The sequence below is a fragment of the Scyliorhinus torazame genome, chromosome 10 (genome assembly GCF_047496885.1).
Source record: "Scyliorhinus torazame isolate Kashiwa2021f chromosome 10, sScyTor2.1, whole genome shotgun sequence".
NCBI classification, from domain to species: domain Eukaryota; kingdom Metazoa; phylum Chordata; class Chondrichthyes; order Carcharhiniformes; family Scyliorhinidae; genus Scyliorhinus; species Scyliorhinus torazame.
Genome location: NC_092716.1, coordinates 150,253,262 through 150,271,969, shown reverse-complemented (window position 1 = coordinate 150,271,969; position 18,708 = coordinate 150,253,262). Strand labels below are relative to the sequence as shown.

The 18,708-nt window shown below is 57.1% G+C and overlaps 1 protein-coding gene across 2 annotated transcripts in view; it reads left to right on the top strand.

Moving 5' to 3' along the window:
* The window catches only part of LOC140430970 (excitatory amino acid transporter 2-like), a 654,025-nt gene that overhangs the window by 165,950 nt on the left and 469,367 nt on the right, over window positions 1-18,708 (top strand). For both annotated transcript variants that reach the window (XM_072518820.1, XM_072518819.1), the window contains one exon: window positions 15,993-16,145. In XM_072518820.1, coding sequence (XP_072374921.1) covers window positions 15,993-16,145 — 153 coding nt within the window. The remainder of the gene's footprint in view (window positions 1-15,992; window positions 16,146-18,708) is intronic.

The window sequence follows — 18,708 nt, the reverse complement described above, 5'->3', positions numbered from 1 at the left end:
GCCCTAACCTTAACCTCTGCAATGCACGCGCAACCGATGGCGTGCATTCATATACCTGCCTAACACTGTTGCCTTTTACCCCTGCCACCACCCCCCCCCCACAGGAGAAGCGCGCACACAACAATAGGGAGCATGTGAGGACTGGAGGAGGGCCCGCTGATGAGAGGCCACTGACCGTACACGAGGAAAGGGCCCTGGAACTGGCTGGCGGACCTGAGGACCGGGAGGTTGCTGATGCAGAGGTCGGGGGCCCATCAGCAAGTGAGCCACCGACAGCCCGTCCCCATATCCCCCCTCCCCTATATCCCCCTCCCCCGTATCTCCTGATCACTGCCTGATGTCTAACCATGCATGCTTCATTGTGTATCGCAGGACCAAACGTCCAGGCACCCATCCCCGCAGATGCACACTGCCCGCAGGATGCCCCTCGGAGACCACAGGAGACGGAGAGAACCGCACCCTCCAGCATGCGACGCCCGCAGGATGCCCCTCGGAGACCACAGGAGACGGAGAGACCCGCACCCTCCAGCATGCGATGCCCGCAGGATGCCCCTCGGAGACCACAGGAGACGGAGAGACCCGCACCCTCCAGCATGCGATGCCCGCAGGATGCCCCTCGGAGACCACGGGAGACGGAGAGACTCGGACCCTCCAGCACGCGACGCCCGCAGGATGCCCCTCGGAGACCACAGGAGACGGAGAGACCCGGACCCTCCAGCATGCGATGCCCGCCGGATGCCCCTCGGAGACCACGGGAGATGGAGAGACCCGGACCCTCCAGCATGCGACGCCCGCAGGATGCCCCTAGCACACCATGGGAGACGGAGAGACCCGGACCCTCCAGCATGCGACGCCCGCAGGATGCCCCTCGGAGACCACGGGAGACGGAGAGACCCGGACCCTCCAGCATGCGACACCCGCAGGATGCCCCTCGGAGACCACGGGAGACGGAGAGACCCGGACCCTCCAGCATGCGACGCCCGCAGCATGCCCCTCGCACACCACGGGAGACGGAGAGACCTGGAGCAACAGGGAGACGACACCCCCGTCACGTGCGGGAGCGACCACCCAGCGATGAGGGGGGCAGCCACAGGCCCCCGTCACATCCGAGCCAGGACACCACTACCCAGGACACCACTACCCAGGACACCACTACCCAGGACACCCCTACCCGGGACAGCACTACCCAGGACACCCCGACCCGGGAAGACGAAATACCGGACAGTGACTCAGAGTGGATGGGTGGAGACGAACCCCCACCCCAAAGTGCCATGGACTCAGAGTGGGATGAAGAGCACGACACAACGCCACTGCTGTCACCAACACCCTCCACCATCGCAGAAACACTCACCACGGTTGGGCACTTTAGTGATGAGGCGTCTGGTACACTCACTGGTGCGCACAACACAGCCGTCCCGGTACAGCAGGTGGAGGTAGGAGCAGCAGAGGGACCGGGCGGTCGGAGGGCAGCCCAGGCCAAGCGAACATCTGCCGCCCAGATGGATCCCGGGTTCCTGCAGTTACCACACCCACACATAGATGCAACCACCGACCCGGAGACGAGTGAAGAGGGTGACGGGCGGCTTGCGGCGGCTGCGGTCGCAGGTGGAGGAGTCCACCCGCGTCCAGGAGCTGGGAGTGGTCCCGGTCATGCGTGCCACCCAGGCTGACACCGCACGGGTGGCGTCCGCGGTGGAGGCAATGGTTGCGACGGTGTCAGACATGGGGAACAGTTTGCGAGGCCTGGGGCCTTCCGTGCAGGCGGCATCTGTGGTCCAGGAAATGGCTGCCCTCTCACAGGAGGCCATGAGCCAGTGCCAGCGCCAGATGGCAGAGGCGCTCAAAGCCATAGCCCAGTCTCTGCAGGCCATGGCCCAGTCTCAGCAGGCCATGGCCCAGTCTCTGCAGGCCATGGCCCAGTCTCAGCAGGCCATCGCTGAGGGCATCGGCGCCAGTGGCCATGTGCGAGCCGGCGTCGCACTGTCACAGACAGGGTTTGCCAACACCCTGGGCTCCATGGCTGCAAACCTGCAGACCCCTGTCGATACCAGCACGGGCCTCCAGGACAGGCAGCGCCAGATGTCGGGGGGGCGTCGGATGGCCAGTCCGTTCGCATCCCCCACCCATGTAGAGGCCTGGGGGCCATCGGGCACCCCGAGGGAGAAGGAGGTGGTGTGGTCCGTCCCGGCTCCCTCTGTAGGGGAGGTCCCGGTACACCGCGACACCTCGGACTCCCCCCCTTCCGTCCCAGGTGCATCGGGTGGGCAACGGGCAGGACAGGCTGGCAGCTCGCCATCCCAGTCGCCCGGGCCGCAGCCTGGCCCATCTAGGCCAGGACGCCCCAGGAAACGGCCGCCAAAGGGATCCAGTGTCAGAGGGCAGGAATCACAGGAGTCCACCTCCAGTTCTGCTGTACCGTCTGGGGAACCACGTAGACGTAGTCAAAGGGCCCGTAAGGCCAAACAATTAGACACTGAGTAAGTTGGCACGGGTGCAGGGCACAGATGAGTTTTAGGGGCTAGGGCACGTGCATGAACTCCTTTGGTTATTAAAGTCAATGTTACACCTACCGAAGCTGCCTTTGTGCTCTGTCCAAAGTGTGCGGGCGTGTCATGTACGTTGAGCGCAAGTGTGTGTGTGAGGGGTGGTCTTACCTCAGCCCCAGGTGAGTCTGCCCCCTTCCCCCTGGGCCGCCATCAACATCCCCCGGGCAGAGGACGGGACCGTGCGCTGCAGTGTCACAGCCGCATGCAGGGATGGTCCGGGTGGATGGTGGTACTGTGGCCATGGGTCAGACATAGTCCAACGATGTAGAGCCAGGAGCTCATCGCAGGGCAGGTTGTCATCATCCTCCATGGCCTGCGATAGACACGCGTCCACCCGCAACTGTGTGAGCCCGGCCCGTTGTGCCGCCGGTGGATCGGCAATGGGGGGGGGGGGGGGGTGGTGTGCATGCGGGTGGGGTGGGTGGGGTTGGGAAGGGGGGTGAGGGTGCTGGGTGGGTGGATGGGTGGGGGGGGTGGGTGGTCGGCTGTTGCCATGGTGTGCGGTCTGTGGCCATACTACCCGATTCCCACGCCCATCTAGTCAGTGAAGCGGGCGTCTATCAGTCTGACCCGTGCCCGCTGGGCCAGCCGGTAACGGTGGACAGCCACCCGCCTGTGTCTAGCCCGTCTGCCCTGACCATTGCCCCCATCCCCCTCATCTGGGGAGGACTGGGCCTCTTCCTGCTGCTCCTGCACTCCGCCCTCCTCTGCCTGCGGCACATCGCCCCTCTGCTGGGCTATGTTGTGCAGGACGCAGCACACCACAATGATGCGGCCGACCCTATCTGACCGATACTGGAGGGCGCCCCCAGAGAGGTCCAGGCACCTGAAACGCATCTTCAGCACGCCAAAGCACCTCTCGATCACTCCCCTTGTCGCTACATGGGCATCATTGTAGCGGTTCTCCGCCTCATTGCGTGGCCTCCGTATAGGCGTCATCAGCCACGATCGCAATGGGTAGCCCCTGTCGCCCAGCAGCCAGCCCCTCAGCCGGGGATGGCGTCCCTCGTACATGCCGGGGATGGATGACCGCGACAACACGAATGAGTCGTGTACACTGCCTGGGTGACGGGCGCAGACGTGCAGGATCATCATGTGGTGGTCGCAGACCACCTGTACGTTCATCGAATAGGTCCCCTTCCTATTAGTGAACACGGCCCTGTTATCTGCAGGTGGCCACACGGCGACGTGCATCCCATCGATCGCGCCCTGGACCATGGGGAACCCGGCCACGGCAGAGAAGCCCACGGCCCGGGCATCTTGGCTGGCCCGGTCCACGGGGAAGCGGATGTAGCGGTGCGCCATGGCATAAAGGGCATCTGTCACTGCCCGGATGCACCGGTGCACCGATGTCTGCGATATGCCGGACAGGCCCCCACTCGGTGCCTGGAATGACCCCGTTGCATAAAAGTTCAGGGCCACCGTAACCTTGACGGACATGGGGAGAGGGTGTCCCCCGCCAGTGCCACGCGGTGACAGGTGTGCCAGCAGGTGGCAGATGTGTGCCACGGTTTCCCGGCTCATCCGGAGTCTCCTCCTGCATTCCCGATCCGTGAGGTCCTGGTATGACTGCCGGGGCCGGTACACACGGGGCGCCCTCGGGTGCCTCCGTTGCCGTGGGGCCGCGGCGTCCTCCTCCCCCTCCGTCCTGTCGGTCAGGTGTCCCTCCAGCCTGGGCGGCTGCCGCCTGCCCCTCTGCGGCAGCCTGCGCCGCCTCTCTGGCACGCTCCTCCTCCTCCTCATCCAGGGCAACATAGACATGAGCGGTTGCCACCACGGCGGCCAACATCGCTGGATGATCTGAAAACATGACGGCCTGGTGGGGGGGAGGGGAATGACGACATGTCATCATTGCCCATATCCCCTCCTCCCCCCAACCAGGTGGCATGGACCGCATGGGTCCAACTGTTGGAGGCTAGCATCTGGCCAGGTGGACCAACTCATTTGCCCTCCCATCACCCTCCTCGGCACGGACCCCCTCCCCAACCTCCACCCCAGCACGGACCCCCTCCCCAACCTCCACCCCAGCACGGACCCCCTCCAACCCCAACCTCCACCCCGGCACGGACCCCCCCCAACCTCCACCCCAGCACGGACCCCCTCCCCAACCTCCACCCCAGCACGGACCCCCCCCCAACCCTCAACCTCCACCCCAGCACGGACCCCCTCCAACCCCCAACCTCCACCCCGGCACGGACCCCCCCCCAACCCCCAGCCTCCACCCCAGCACGGACCCCCTCCCCAACCTCCACCCCAGCACGGACCCCCCCCAACCGCCAACCTCCACCCCGGCACGGACCCCCTCTAACCCCCAACCTCCACCCCGGCACGGACCCCCCCCAACCCCCAACCTCCACCCCAGCACGGACCCCCTCCCCAACCTGCACCCCAGCACGGACCCCCTCCAACCCCCAACCTCCACCCCGGCACGGAACCCCCCAACCTCCACCCCAGCACGGCCCCCCTCCCCAACCTCCACCCCAGCACGGACCCCCCCCCAACCCTCAACCTCCACCCCAGCACGGACCCCCTCCAACCCCCAACCTCCACCCCGGCACGGACCCCCCCCCAACCCCCAACCTCCACCCCAGCACGGACCCGCTCCCCAACCTCCACCCCAGCACGGACCCCCTCCCGGCACTCCCCCGGAGCCCAGCCTACTCTAACCACCCCCCCCCCCCCCCCGCCGCACACACACACACACACAAGCCGAGACACACCTCTCCTCACGCAATCAGTCTGCGGCCACGCCATTTCCTGCCCAGAACCAACCCCCCAGGCCGTCACTCACCTCCTCGTTGGTCGGCGTGAGCCTGGAGCACCGGGTCACGCCGATGAAAAGGAGGTTTGATTCACGTCGACGTGAACGGTCATCACGTCGACGGGACTTCGGCCCATCCGGAAGGGAGAATATCGGCAGGCCGAAAATCGGCTGCCTTGCGCAGACCCGTGACATTCTCCGCAGCAGCGGCGCCATTAACGCCCCGCCGACGTTTCTCCCTTCGGAGACTTCGGCGGGGGCGGGGGCGGGATTCACGGCGGCCAACGGCCACTCTCCGACCCTCTTGGGGGGCGGAGAATGACGCCCCAGTATATCATGGTGCAGGCACACACACTGATGGACACACAGCAAGACCAATCAACACACACAACACCGCAGCCAATCTCCAGTTACAGCACACTCACTATAAAGACAGAGGGCATCAGTTTTCCCACTCATTCGGGATGCAGCTTCTCAGAAGGACAGAGCTTACAGCTTACAGCACAGATCTTCACCATGTGCAGAGTGCATAGACTGGTTAGGACAGGCATAGGTCTTTAGTTTAATCTAACATTGTGTTAACCCACAGTGAAAGTATGCTCAACAGTTTCTAGCCTAATAAAATAGTGTTGTACTATTTTAAGTGTTGGTGGCCTGTATGTGTTCTGCGGATCCAGAGCACCCAACACATCATGGTACCAGTAGTTGAGGGTTGGTAGATCTTCTTAGACCTACCTGCAAGTGATCTGCCTTCCACCAGCACACAGTCATCCTGCAAAATGGACAGCGTCCGCCCGCCGCCGCCGCTCCGCATCACCGGTAACCTAGGGCCCAACTGGAAGATATTCAAACAACGCTTCCAGCTCTACCTTGAAGCCACAGACCGGGAAGCTGCCTCAGATACCAGGAAGGTCGCTCTCTTCCTATCCACGGCCGGGGACCATGCCATCCACATGTTCAATTCTCTCACCTTTGCTGATGGTGAAGATAAATCAAAATTCAAGACGGTCCTCCTTAAGTTTGACAGTCACTGCGACATCGAGGTGAATGAAAGTTTCAAGCGCTATGTATTCCAACAGCGTTTGCAGGGTAAGGATGAACCTTTCCAGTCCTTTCTCACCCACCTCCACATCCTTGCGCAGTCCTGTAATTGCGGGTCCTCCTCCGACTCCATGATACGCGACCAGATCGTTTTCAGTTTTCAGTCGGACCACCTACGCCAGCTGCTCCTCAAGCAGCTCACCCTAGCGACCGCCATCGAGACCTGCGTGCTACATGAACACACCAGTATTCCCACATCCAAGTGGCTGAAACGGCGCGGCAAGGTCCCCACGAGGCAGAACGGTTCCAAGCAATCGAGAAACTCCAGGGCCTCAGCCTGGATGAGGGCGGCCATTTCGCGCACTTTTCACGGACTCCTGCGCTTGTGCGCACCGAATGAGGGGACGCCGACGTCGACGAACGTACTGCGCAGGCGCACACCACGTACGACCGCACCGCACATGCGCGGTGGCGCAGTGAACCTACTGACGCTACAACGTGCGGCAACTGTGGCTCCGCCCACTTAAAGCGGCAATGTCCTGCCAAATCCCGACGATGCCTGTGATGTGGCAAACTTGGCCACTATGCTGGTTTATGCAGATCAGCTCAGCCTGCCAACTCTCGTCGCTCCAGCCAGCCCCGCAGGAATGTCCGGGCCATTCAACCCTTGGTCACCGAGCCCGATTCGGACCTGCTACCCGATATTGACACAGAGGACCCGAATGCGCCTTTACGAGTCGGCATCATTACAAAAACAGGGTGTCCCCGAAGCAAAGAATCCAGCCTCTCTCGGTATACAGCATCGATCCGGACGATGAGTGTTGTGCCACCCTTACGGTCAACCAGTCCCAAATACGATTCCGCCTGGACTCTGGTGCCTCCGCCAATCTCATTGCACGGTCTGACCTCCAAAGCCTTTGTGTCAAACCAGCCATCCTGCCATCAGCCTGCCAGCTATTAGATTATAATGGCAATGCCATTGCTGCCAGCGGCTCATGCCAACTTGAAGTGACGCACAGGTCACGCAAAGCCATCCTTCCCTTTGAAATCGTGGGCTCCTCAAAAGCCTTCCTGCTTGGCGTGCAGGCATGCAAGCTGTTGAACCTAGTTCAGAGAGTTCACTCTCTCTCTCCTGCTGACGCGTCTGCCTTTCAGGACACTGACTTCAGGGCCCAGCTCGATGCCATTATCAACCAGTACCACAACGTCTTCGAGGGCATGAGCATGCTCCCGTACACCTACAAGATTTTATTAAAACCGAATGCCACGCCTGTGGTGCATGCACCTCGCAGGGTCCCAGCACCCCTTAAGGACCGCCTCAAGCAGCAGCTGCAGGACCTCCAGAACCAAGGAGTGATTTCCAAAGTCACGGAACCGACCGACTGAGTCAGTTCCATGGTATGTGTAAAAACGCCTTCCGGCAAATTGAGAATTTGCATTCATCCCAAGGATCTAAATCGCAATATTATGAGAGAGCACTATCCAATTCCCATAATCATTTGGTCCACCACCCCGCAGGAGCATGTTCGTCGCCTCCAGCGCGTATTCAGACGTATACATGAGCATGGCCTCCGCCTCAACTGGGCCAAATGCTCTTTTGGTCAGATAGAACTTAAGCTCCTCAGGGACCACATCTCCCAATTGGCTGTGCAGCCAGATGCGGACAAGGTAGCTGCCATCACAGCTATGAAAACACCAGAGGGCAAGAAGGCGGTCCTCCGATTTCTGGGCATGGTCAATTGTTTAGGGAAATTCATCCCTAACCTCGCCTCCCATACCACGGCTCTCAGGAACCTGGTCAGGAAGACGACAGACTTCCAATGGCTCCCTTCCCACGAGCGCGAATGGAGAGAACTCAAGGCAAAACTGACCACGGCCCCGGTCAGTTCTTTGATCCAGCAAAGGAGACCAAAATTTTGACCGATGCCAGTCAATCCGGCATTGGGGCAGTGCTCCTTCAACGTGATGTGCATATGCGTCACGTGCGATGACGCCCACGGAGCAGCGCTACGCGCAGATAGAGAAGGAGTGACTGGGCCTTCTGACCAGTGTTGTTAAGTTTCACGATTATGTCTACAGACTTCCTCAATTCACCATCGAAACCGACCATCGCCCGCTGGTCAAGATAATATAGAAAGACTTGAACGACATGACGCCTCGCCTCCAGCTTATTCTTCTCAAGCTCCGGCGATACGACCTCCAGCTGGTATACACCCCAGGCAAAGACCTCATCATTGCTGACGCTCTCTCCAGGGCAGTCAACACTCCATGTGACCCAGTGGGATTTGTCTGCCAGGTTGACGTCCATGTGGCATTTGCGGCCTCCAATTTACCTGCCTCGGATGAACGCCTCGTCCAAATTCGCGGCGAGGCAGCGGCTGACCCCTTCCTACAGCGTGTCATGCGCCACCTAACGGACGGGTGGCTCAAGGGCCAATGCCCTCAATTCTATAATGTCAGAGATGATCTGGCGGTAGTAGACGGGGTTCTTCTAAAGCTGGACCGCATTGTCATCCCGCATAGCATGCGTCAGCTTGTCCTGGAACAGCTACACGAGGGCCACCTTGGCATGGAAAAGTGCCGCCGACGGGACCGAGAGGCAGTGTACTGGCCGGGCATTAATGAGGACATAGCCAACACAATGCTCAACTGCCCCACTTGTCAGCGCTTCCAGCCGGCCCAAACACGTGAGACCCTGCAGCCCCATGAGTTGGTCATGTCACCATGGACCAAGGTGGGCATCGACCTGTTCCACGCATTGGGTAGAGACAATGTCCTGATCGTGGACTGCTTTTCGAATTACCCGGAGGTGATATGGTTGCACGACCTCACCTCCTCTGCAGTCATTCGTGCATGTAAAGAAACCTTTGCTCGACACGGCATCCCGCTCACGGTTATGTCGGACAATGGCCCCTGCTTTGCCAGCCAAGAATGGTCCAACTTTGCCAGGCGGTACAATTTTGCCCATGTGACGTCCAGTCCCCTGTACCCCCAATCCAATGGCAAAGCAGAGAAAGGAGTATATATCGTCAAATGGCTCCTATGCAAGGCTGCCGATGCTGGGTCTTATTTCTACCTTGCCTTGCTGGCCTATCGCTCCGCCTCACTGTCCACTGGCTTGTCGCCAGCCCAATTACTCATGACTCGCACCCTGAGGACGACGGTGCCGTCCATCCATGTCCCAGACCTCGACCACGTTCCGGTCCTTCGCCGGATGCAGCTGTCTCGTGCACAGCACAAGGCGGCTCATGACTCCCGTGCAGCTGATCTCCCTGCCCTGGCTCCAGATGACAACGTCCGCATCCATCTTCCGGATGGTGACTGGTCTGCATCCGCTGTTGTCCTTCGGCCCCCCGCTCGTTCCTGGTTTGTCTACCGGGTGGCTCTATTCGGCGCCGCAATCGACGCGCCCTTCGTCTCGTTCCACCCTCGCCATGTGATCCTCCAGTGTCGCCTCGCCCTCCTGCTGACCCTGCCATGGACTATGCAGAGCTCCCTGTCACTCTGCCTCCCCCTGACTTTGACGCAGTCCAGCCCGCTCCTGAACCGGCGGCTCTCGACCCACCCTTGAGGCAGTCAACCAGAACTCGTCGTCCACCTCAGAGACTAAATTTATGAACTTTTCGAATTTATGGACTCTCTGAATTGTTTCGTTGCTTTGTTTGATCGTTTCCCTGGTTTGTATACAGTGTTGATCTCGTTACTCTTGCTGCATACTGCTTCTCTGCACCAGGCACCTTCCCATGTAAATAGCTTAGTTCTCATGTATGTAGTCCTGTAAATATGTCTTCGCACCCCACACGTAGTTAGGAACATTCTCACCACACATTATTTATTGCCACACACATACATTTTTTAATAAAAGGGTAGATGTCATAATATACACCAGTATATCATGGTGCAGACACACACACTGATGGACACACAGCAAGACCAATCAACACACACAACACCACAGCCAATCACCAGTTAGAGCACACGCGCTATATAGACAGAGGGCATCAGAGTTCCCGCTCATTCGGGATGCAGCCTCTCAGAAGGACAGAGCTTACAACTTACAGCACAGATCTTCACCATGTGCTGAGTGCACAGACTGGTTAGGACAGGCATAGGTCTTTAGTTTAATCTAACATCGTGTTAACCCACAGTGAAAGTATGTTTAACAGTTTCTAACTTAATTAAATAGTGTTGTACTATTTTAAGTGTTGGTGGCCTGTATGTGTTCCACGGATCCAGAGCACCCAACACATCACTGTGTATGTTCCCTTGGCTGCAGAAAAATACTTTTCACTGTACTTTGGTACATGTGACAATAAATCAAATCAATCAATCATTGGCAACTCTGCAAAAGGAATAACATTTTTTTAAAGATTATGGAAACTGGTTATATTGTCCAGGTTTAATACAGGGTTTCATGATAATTGCTACAAACAAGAGGTTAAGGTGTAATGATGGAGTACTATATACAGTTTTGAGCTCCACACTCTCTCTTCTTGGGTGAGATTCTCCAAAGCCCCGCCGGGTCGGAGAATCGCCAGGGGCTGGCGTGAATCCCACCCCCGCCGGTTGCCGAATTCTCCGGCACCGGATATTCGGCGGGGGCGGGAACCGCGCCGCGCCGGTTGGCGAGCCCCCCCTCCCCCCCGCGATTCTCCGGCCCGGATGGGCCGAAGTCCGGCCGCTAAAATGCCTGTCCCGCCGGCGTAGATTAAACCACCTACCTTACCGGCGGGACAAGGCGGTGCGGGCGGGCTCCGGGGTCCTGGGAGGGGCGCGGGGCCATCTGGCCCCGGGGGTGCCCCCACGGTAGCCTGGACCGCGATCGGGGTCCACCGATCCGCGAGCGGGCCTGTGCCGTGGGGGCACTCTTTCCCTTCCGCCTTCGCCACGGTCTCCACCATGGAGGAGGCGGAAGAGACTCTCTCCACTGCGCATGCGCAGGAATGCCGTCAGCGGTCGCTGACGCTCCTGCGCATGCGCCGCCCGGAGATGTCATTTCCGTGCCAGCTGGCGGGGCTCCAAAGGCCTAGCCCCTTCAGGTTGGGACTCGGCCCCCAAAGATGCGGAGCATTCCGCACCTTTGGGGCAGCGCGATGCCCGACTGATTAGCGCCGTTTTGGGCGCCAGTCGGCGGACAATGCGCCGATACCGGAGAATTTCGCCCCTGATGTATGTGTCTTTTCTCTTTCCCACACGGGGGGCGCGATTCTCCACTCCCACACCTGGAGAATCGCCTGGGCCGCCAAAATTTCCGGGGACGCCGGTCTGACGCCCTCCCGCGATTCTCCCAAGCGGCGGGAACGGCCCGGTCGAGTTTCGCAGGCCGCAGGCCGGAGAATCGCCGGAGACATCCAAAATGGCGATTCTCCGGCACCCCCGCTATTCTCAGGCCCAGATGGGCCGAGCGGCCAGGCCAAAATGGCGGGTTCCCCCCCGGCACCGTCCACACCTTGTCGCTGCAGTCGTGGGCGGTGCGTGAACGCTGGGGGGGCGAGGGGGGATCCTGCACCTTTTACGCGGGCGACAAGGCCTGGCGCGTGTAGATGATGCGGCCCCGATCCTGGCCCATTGTCAGGGCCTGAATCGGTCGGGACCGGGGCCATTCCGCGCCGTCGTGAACCTCGACGGCGTTCACGATGGCGCGGCCACTTCGGCGTGGGAGTGGAGAATCCCGCCCCCTGTTCTTTCTTATAAACTGCTCCTCTGAAATACCTTCCGGTTCTGATAAAGCGCTGTGCCTGAAATGTCAAAGGTAGGATTTTATGGGACGCCATTGTCCCCAAGACCCTGCTAAATTGTCAATAGGGAGCCTGCTCATGGGAAGAACGACTGCCCAGCTGTCATTTAACGGTCATTTGGCCATTAATAGGATGGAAAGAAGATTTCTGCCCCCCTCCACTCTCAACTCAGAGAGCTGCTAGCCAATCAAATAACCAGCAGCTCTGTCGTCTCAGCAGATGAGAGCAGTGGCCACTGCTGGGACCACCTTTACACCCCAATGGATTAGGCCCAATTATGTTTCCACTAATTGGCCACTTAAGGTCCTCAATAGACTTAAGCTTGAGAAGACGGCCCACTGGCGTGGCTGGTAGAATGATCTGCTCACAATTTATGGGGGAGTAGTGACCTTCAAACCACTAATGGCGGATCCTAACATTTAGCCTGAGGAGATGGAGGACAATTTGATGAAGGTGTTCAAAGTCATGACATATTAGGTCAGCTTGGATAGAAGCAGACTATTTCTAGTGATTGAAGCATTTCGGACAACTGGACATAGACATAAGATTAAAGGTAAGAGATTTGTGAAGGAAAACGGGAGAACACATTTTATGTAGAGGATTAGGAGGATGTGGAACGTACTACTGGAGTTAGTGATGGAAGCAGACACCGTGGCCTGTATTTCTATGTTATGTTTGAGAAAACATGATTTCCGCATTTTTGCAGTGCCCAAACTGCACACTTCACCCATGCATGGTCTTGCTCAGCAATTTTGTTTTCTCACACAGAATTTGGATGCACAGTGCAGTTTGTGAGCCAGAATAGAGTCCAGGAAGAGAGTGGGTGCCGATGCAGGCTGGTGAGAAGGCCAGATTCAAATCTCCAACACAGCAGTCTAGCTCTTAAAATAATTTAATAGTTCCTGGAATTTCACCACTTGCCCACTCCACCTGCCACCCCATGCCCTCTCAGTTCTCCCCTGTCACCGGCATAAACCCTTCAATCTCTACGCCTCTGCCATGCCACTTTCAGATCCCTTATACCACCCATACCATCTCCATGCCCCCCCCATGTATCTTCGATAGCCAGCCTGCCTGTACAGTCCACAGGGGCCATGTAACACAGTGAGAATTATTTTAAAGGCAGGTGTGACAAAATTAAATCTGTGACAATATAAAAGAAAAAACATTAATCTTTTATATGTCCTTCAAAAACTGAATAATTTATTTTGAATCTGTATAATTGTCAGGCATTCTCTTGAACAGCTGTGCCAAGAGACTATTAGCTTTCGGAACTCAGCCAAGCATTCATATTAGGCACATCCATCACTACATTACTGCAACTCCATGAGCCTGAAATTGAAAGAACAGATGGTGTCCTCTGTTTCTAAGCAGATTTCCTGTGTATCAATGGAAGGTAGCAGTTGCTCAGATGCTTTTATACTTTCAAAATGGGGAATGTTTTTCCATCATCAATGCTGTCTGTAAATTTGCCAAACATGACAAGGATGGTTTAAAACACAGTAGCCCGAATTCGCTGGCTGTTGTGATTCTCTGTTCCCACTGGCAGTGTACCTCCGCCCTTAGGTTCCCAGGTGGCATCGGGTGGCTTCAATGGGAAATCCTATTGACAAGTGGCAGGAACAGAGATTCCCATCACCGGCAAACGTTGCGCCACCGAGTGACACACGGCTGGGAAAACCGGAGAATCCCGCCAATTACTTCTATATTTGCCTAAGCCCCCCTGGCCAGCAGCATGGCTCCCCCCCTACTGTGGCGGCGCTGGACACAGCCCGCAGCTGCCACTATGGGTTCCCGAAAACTGAGAGCACACGTTCCCCGCGCCATCAGGAACTCGGCCCATCGAGGGCGGAGCATCGGGGGAGAGCCTTCAGGTAACGCCCTGAGGTGGTCCCAATGGCGTGCAGCGGACTCCTCGATGATCCTCCGCACATCTGGGGGCTAGGCCGGCGCTGGAGTGGTTGGCGCCGCTCCAACCGGCGCCGAAGGGCCTCCACCGTCCGGCACGATTTGGCGCATGCGCGGGAGTGCCAGCGTGTTCTGGCGCATGCGCAGAACCGCTGCCGTGATCCCTGCGCATGCGCAGGGGGTTTCTTCTCTGCGCCAGCCGTGGCGGAGCTTTATAGAGGCCGGGAAAGAGTGCCCCCATGGCACAGCCCCGCCCACAGATCAGTGGGCCCTGATCGCGGGCCAGGCCACCGCGGGGGCCCCCCATGGGCCGGATAACACCCCCCCCCTCCGCGAACTCCGCAGGCCACCCTTAGAGCCAGGTCCCGCCGATATGGACCTCGTGTGTTTCACGTCCTGCTCAGCCGATCGGGGCCCGGAGAACTGCTGGGGGGGTGGGGGGGGGGGGGGGGGTGGGGGGGGAGGGGCCACTGCCAACGCCCCCCGACCGACGCAACGTGATCCCCGCCCCCGCCAAAAAAACAGCGCCGGAGATTCTCCAACCCGGCGGGGGGGGTTGGAGAATCCCGCCCCAGGTCTCTTGACACTTCTTTACAGAAAAGATCTGAGGCGAGATTCTCCGACCCCCCGCCGGGTCGGAGAATCGCCGGGGGCTGGCGTGAATCCCGCCCCCGCCGGTTGCCGAAGTCTCTGGCATCGGATATTCGGCTGGGGCGTGAATCGCGCCGCGCCGGTTGGCAGGCCCCCCCGCTCGATTCTCCGGCCCGGATGGGCCGAAGTCCCGCCGCTAAAATGCCTGTCCTGCCGGCGTAAATTAAACCACCTACCTTACCGGCGGGACAAGGCGGCGCGGGCGGGCTCCGGAATCCTGGGGTGGGTGCGGTGCGATCTGGCTCCCGGGGGGTGCCCCCACGGTGGCATGGCCCGCGATCGGGACCCACCGATCCGCGGGCGGGCCTGTGCCGTGGGGGCACTCTTTCCCTTCCGCCTCCGCCACGGTCTCCACCATGGCGGAGGCAGAAGAGACTCCCTCCACTGCGCATGCGTGGGAATCTGTCAGCGGCCGCTGATGCTCCCGCGCATGCGCCGCCCGGAGATGTCATTTCCGCGCCAGCTGGCGGGGCACCAAAGGCCTTTTCCGCCAGCTGGCGGGGCGGAAATTCGTCCGGCGTCGACCTAGCCCCTCAAGGTTGGGGCTCGGGCCCCAAAGATGCGGAGCATTCCGCACCTTTGGGGTGGCGCGATGCCCGTCTGATTTGCGCCATTTTGGGCGCCGGTCGGCGGACATCGCGCGGTTTCCGGAGAATTTCGCCCCTGACTCCTGTCATAAATCCTGGTTATATGTCTTTAAAAGCTGTTTCTCAGCTTGTTTCGGCTCCCCCTTGTCCTCAGACAAGTCTGCACTGTTTTAAAGATAGTTGATCTTTTAACTAAACTACAGACAGCAAAACCTGACTTGCGGTACCAGCTTCATCCAGAACAGAACTGAACTGAAAATTGCTTTCTCAAAAAGCCTGATGCCTTAGCTCCACCCAACAATGGCATCATCTCCTCAAGCTGAAAACAACTTAACCCCCAAGGGAATCCCCTTAATGAAAACAAAATTGCATTAGCCCATGCCTTTAAGGATGGTTGATTACACCTCTGGCTCCTAAAAACTTTGTTGTCTTTCAAACCAGGATTCTTTTAAAACATGACTTCTGCAGACACACAAACACACACTAAGCCAGGCTTTTAACCCTTACTTCACCAAATACATATCTGAAATTCCTACATCCATCACATTATTCTCTGGAGTTCCCTACCCAAAGCCTTGAAACCCACCTTCCTAACTAAACTTTGGCCAAACGTCCTAATCTTTCACTTCACTGAGTTGCTGTCACTTCAAAGTTTTATTTGCATTCGTGAATTAGCTTGTCATGGTCTTCAGAAAAAAGGGATCTACATAAATATGTATTGTAATTATTGTCCTCTAATCTCCATTTCTTCTCCCTACAGGTGTGATACTTGGAGCATTGTTTGGAGGATTGCTCCGATATGCATCTCCCATCCATCCCAATGTTGTTATGCTCATAGCGTTTCCAGGTGATATCCTCATGAGGATGTTGAAGATGCTGATTCTCCCTTTGATCATCTCCAGTTTAATCACAGGTGAGTGGCAGCCGCTACACCTCTGGTTTCTATGCACGTGCACGTCCCTGGAAAACATCTGCTACACATCTCTTGTCAACAATTGGGAAAGTTCGCCATCTGCCACCAGTTTGGGTGAAAAATAGCAAGAATTACTTTCACAAATGCAAACCTTCGAAATTTGCAGGACCAGCTGAGAAGTTTATCAAAATACAGGATTCTGCTTTAGAAGTAAAGGCATAAAGTAAAGGCTCCGATTACTTGAAGTGACTCCAAAATCTGGGATTATTTTCCTTAGAACAGGGAAGATTGATGGGAGATTTAATATTAGCTTCAAAATTAGGATTGATTTGGATATCAGGGGCGAAATTCTCCCCCAACGGCGCGATGTCCGCCGACTGGCGCCAAAAACGGCGCCAATCAGACGGGCATCGCGCCGGCCCAAAGGTGCGGAATGCTCCGCATCTTTGGGGGTCGAGACCCAACATCGAGGGGCTAGGTCAGCGCCGGAGGGATTTCCGCCCCGCAGCTGGCGGAAATGGCGTTTGTTGCCCCGCCAGCTGGCGGAAAGGGCGTTTGGTGCCCCGCCAGCTGGCGCGGAAATGCGGCGCATGCGCGGGAGCGTCAGCGGCCGCCGACAGTTTCCCGCGCATGCGCAGTGGGGAGAGTTTCTTCCACCTCCGCCATGGTGGAGGCCGTGGCGGAGACGGAAGGGAAAGAGTGCCCCCACGGCACAGGCCCGCCCGCGGATCGGTGGGCCCTGATCGCGGGCCAGGCCACCGTGGGGGCACCCCCCGGGGTCAGATCGCCCCGCGCCCCCCCCCCAGGACCCCGGAGCCCACCCACGCCGCCTGGTCCTGCCGGTAAATACCAGGTTTAATTTACGCCGGCGGGACAGGCAATTCCTGGGCGGTACTTCGGCCCATCCGGGCCGGAGAATTGAGCGGGGGGTCCCGCCAACCGGCGCGGCCCGATTCCCGCCCCCGCCCAATCTCCGGTACCGGAGACTTCGGCGCGGGCGGGGGCGGGATTCACGGCGGCCAACGGCGATTCTCCGACCCGGCGGGGGGTCGGAGAATGACGCCCCAAAAGTGAGGAGAAACTGGTCCCAGTGGCAGACCAGTCAGTCAACAGAGGACAGAAGCTGATTGGGTATGGTCAGAACTTTGCCATTTTATAACAGCCGAAGAGATGCACTGTTTCATACAATCTGCCAGTTGTTGGGTGTACGGCTTACACACCTGGCATCACACCCACACGAAAATTCATATCCCATGTTATTCATTAATGTGATAGTAGTGTGCCCTTTAAGCCAGTTTAGCTCAGTTGACTAGACAGCTGATTGTGATGCAGAGCCAGGCCAGCAGCGAGGGTTTAATTCATGTACTGGCTCAGGTTATTCATGAAGGCTCTGTCTTCTCAATCTTGCCCCTCTCCTGAGCTGTGGTGATCCTCAGATTAAATCACCACTAGCCAGCTCTCCCTGTCAAAGGGGAAAGCAGCCAATGGTCATCTGGGACTATGGTGACTTTACCTTTAAACATGGTACCAGCATCCAACCAGCCGTACATGCAAAATATCCAAACATGCAACCAATATTAGATGTGATTCCACAATCAGACAGCACTTGCTAAACAGTCTTGAATTATACTGACAACCAATTTAAGATTATCAGTAAGGCTCGCAGCGTTACTCGCTTACGTATGTTAGAAGATACAAATATTCACATACAGGGCCCGCCCTTTCAGACAGAAATTGCATGTCCACGCATTGTGCCCTTTTTAACTGAAGAAAAAGTTTGAGGGGCAGCCATTCACAGGATCATTCTCTATGGTAATGTCTTGATCAATCAAAATTGAGCAGCCTTGGTTGGAATTTAAACAAAAGCTTGGCAGTTAACTGTTCCCTGGTGCATTCTCCAAAATTAGAGTCCATTGTCAACCAATCAGCACTCTTTTCTCATGCAGTGTAAATTGTTGTTCCCTTTACAGTTATGATTATTACATCTGTTCTGACCAGCACAGGACATAAATCTGCGATAGCAATTCCCATTTACTCAAATAGAGCACACTTAAAGCTTATGTCCCCTGGCTTATATGTTGTCCATAAAGGAAGGAATAAAATTGCATTTAATAAGCACAGTTCCGAACTTCAGGCCATTCTTCAGTGTTTTACTGCCAGTAAATTACTTTTAAAGTGCCACCCCCTGATTAAATGTTGATGATGCAGCAGCTCAGAGGAAAGCCCCTCAAGCAGCAATGTGATAACAATCAGATCACCTATTTTTGTGATGTTGGTTGAAAGGCAAATATGGGTTAGGACACTAGGGAAGGCATCCAGCTCTTCTTCAAACAGTGCCATGGAATCTTTCATGTTCACCAGAGGGACCTTGATGCAATGTCTCATTCAAATGTTGGCACCTCCCATACTCATGCACTGGAGAGCCAGTCTTGATTCTATGATGAAGTCTCTGGAGAAAGCGCTACCACTGGGTCACATCTCATCCCTTAAATAACTTTTGTGAAGAATTTGAATTCAGTTTATCACTGTAAAGTAAGATGTAGCAGAGAAATTATATTTGATA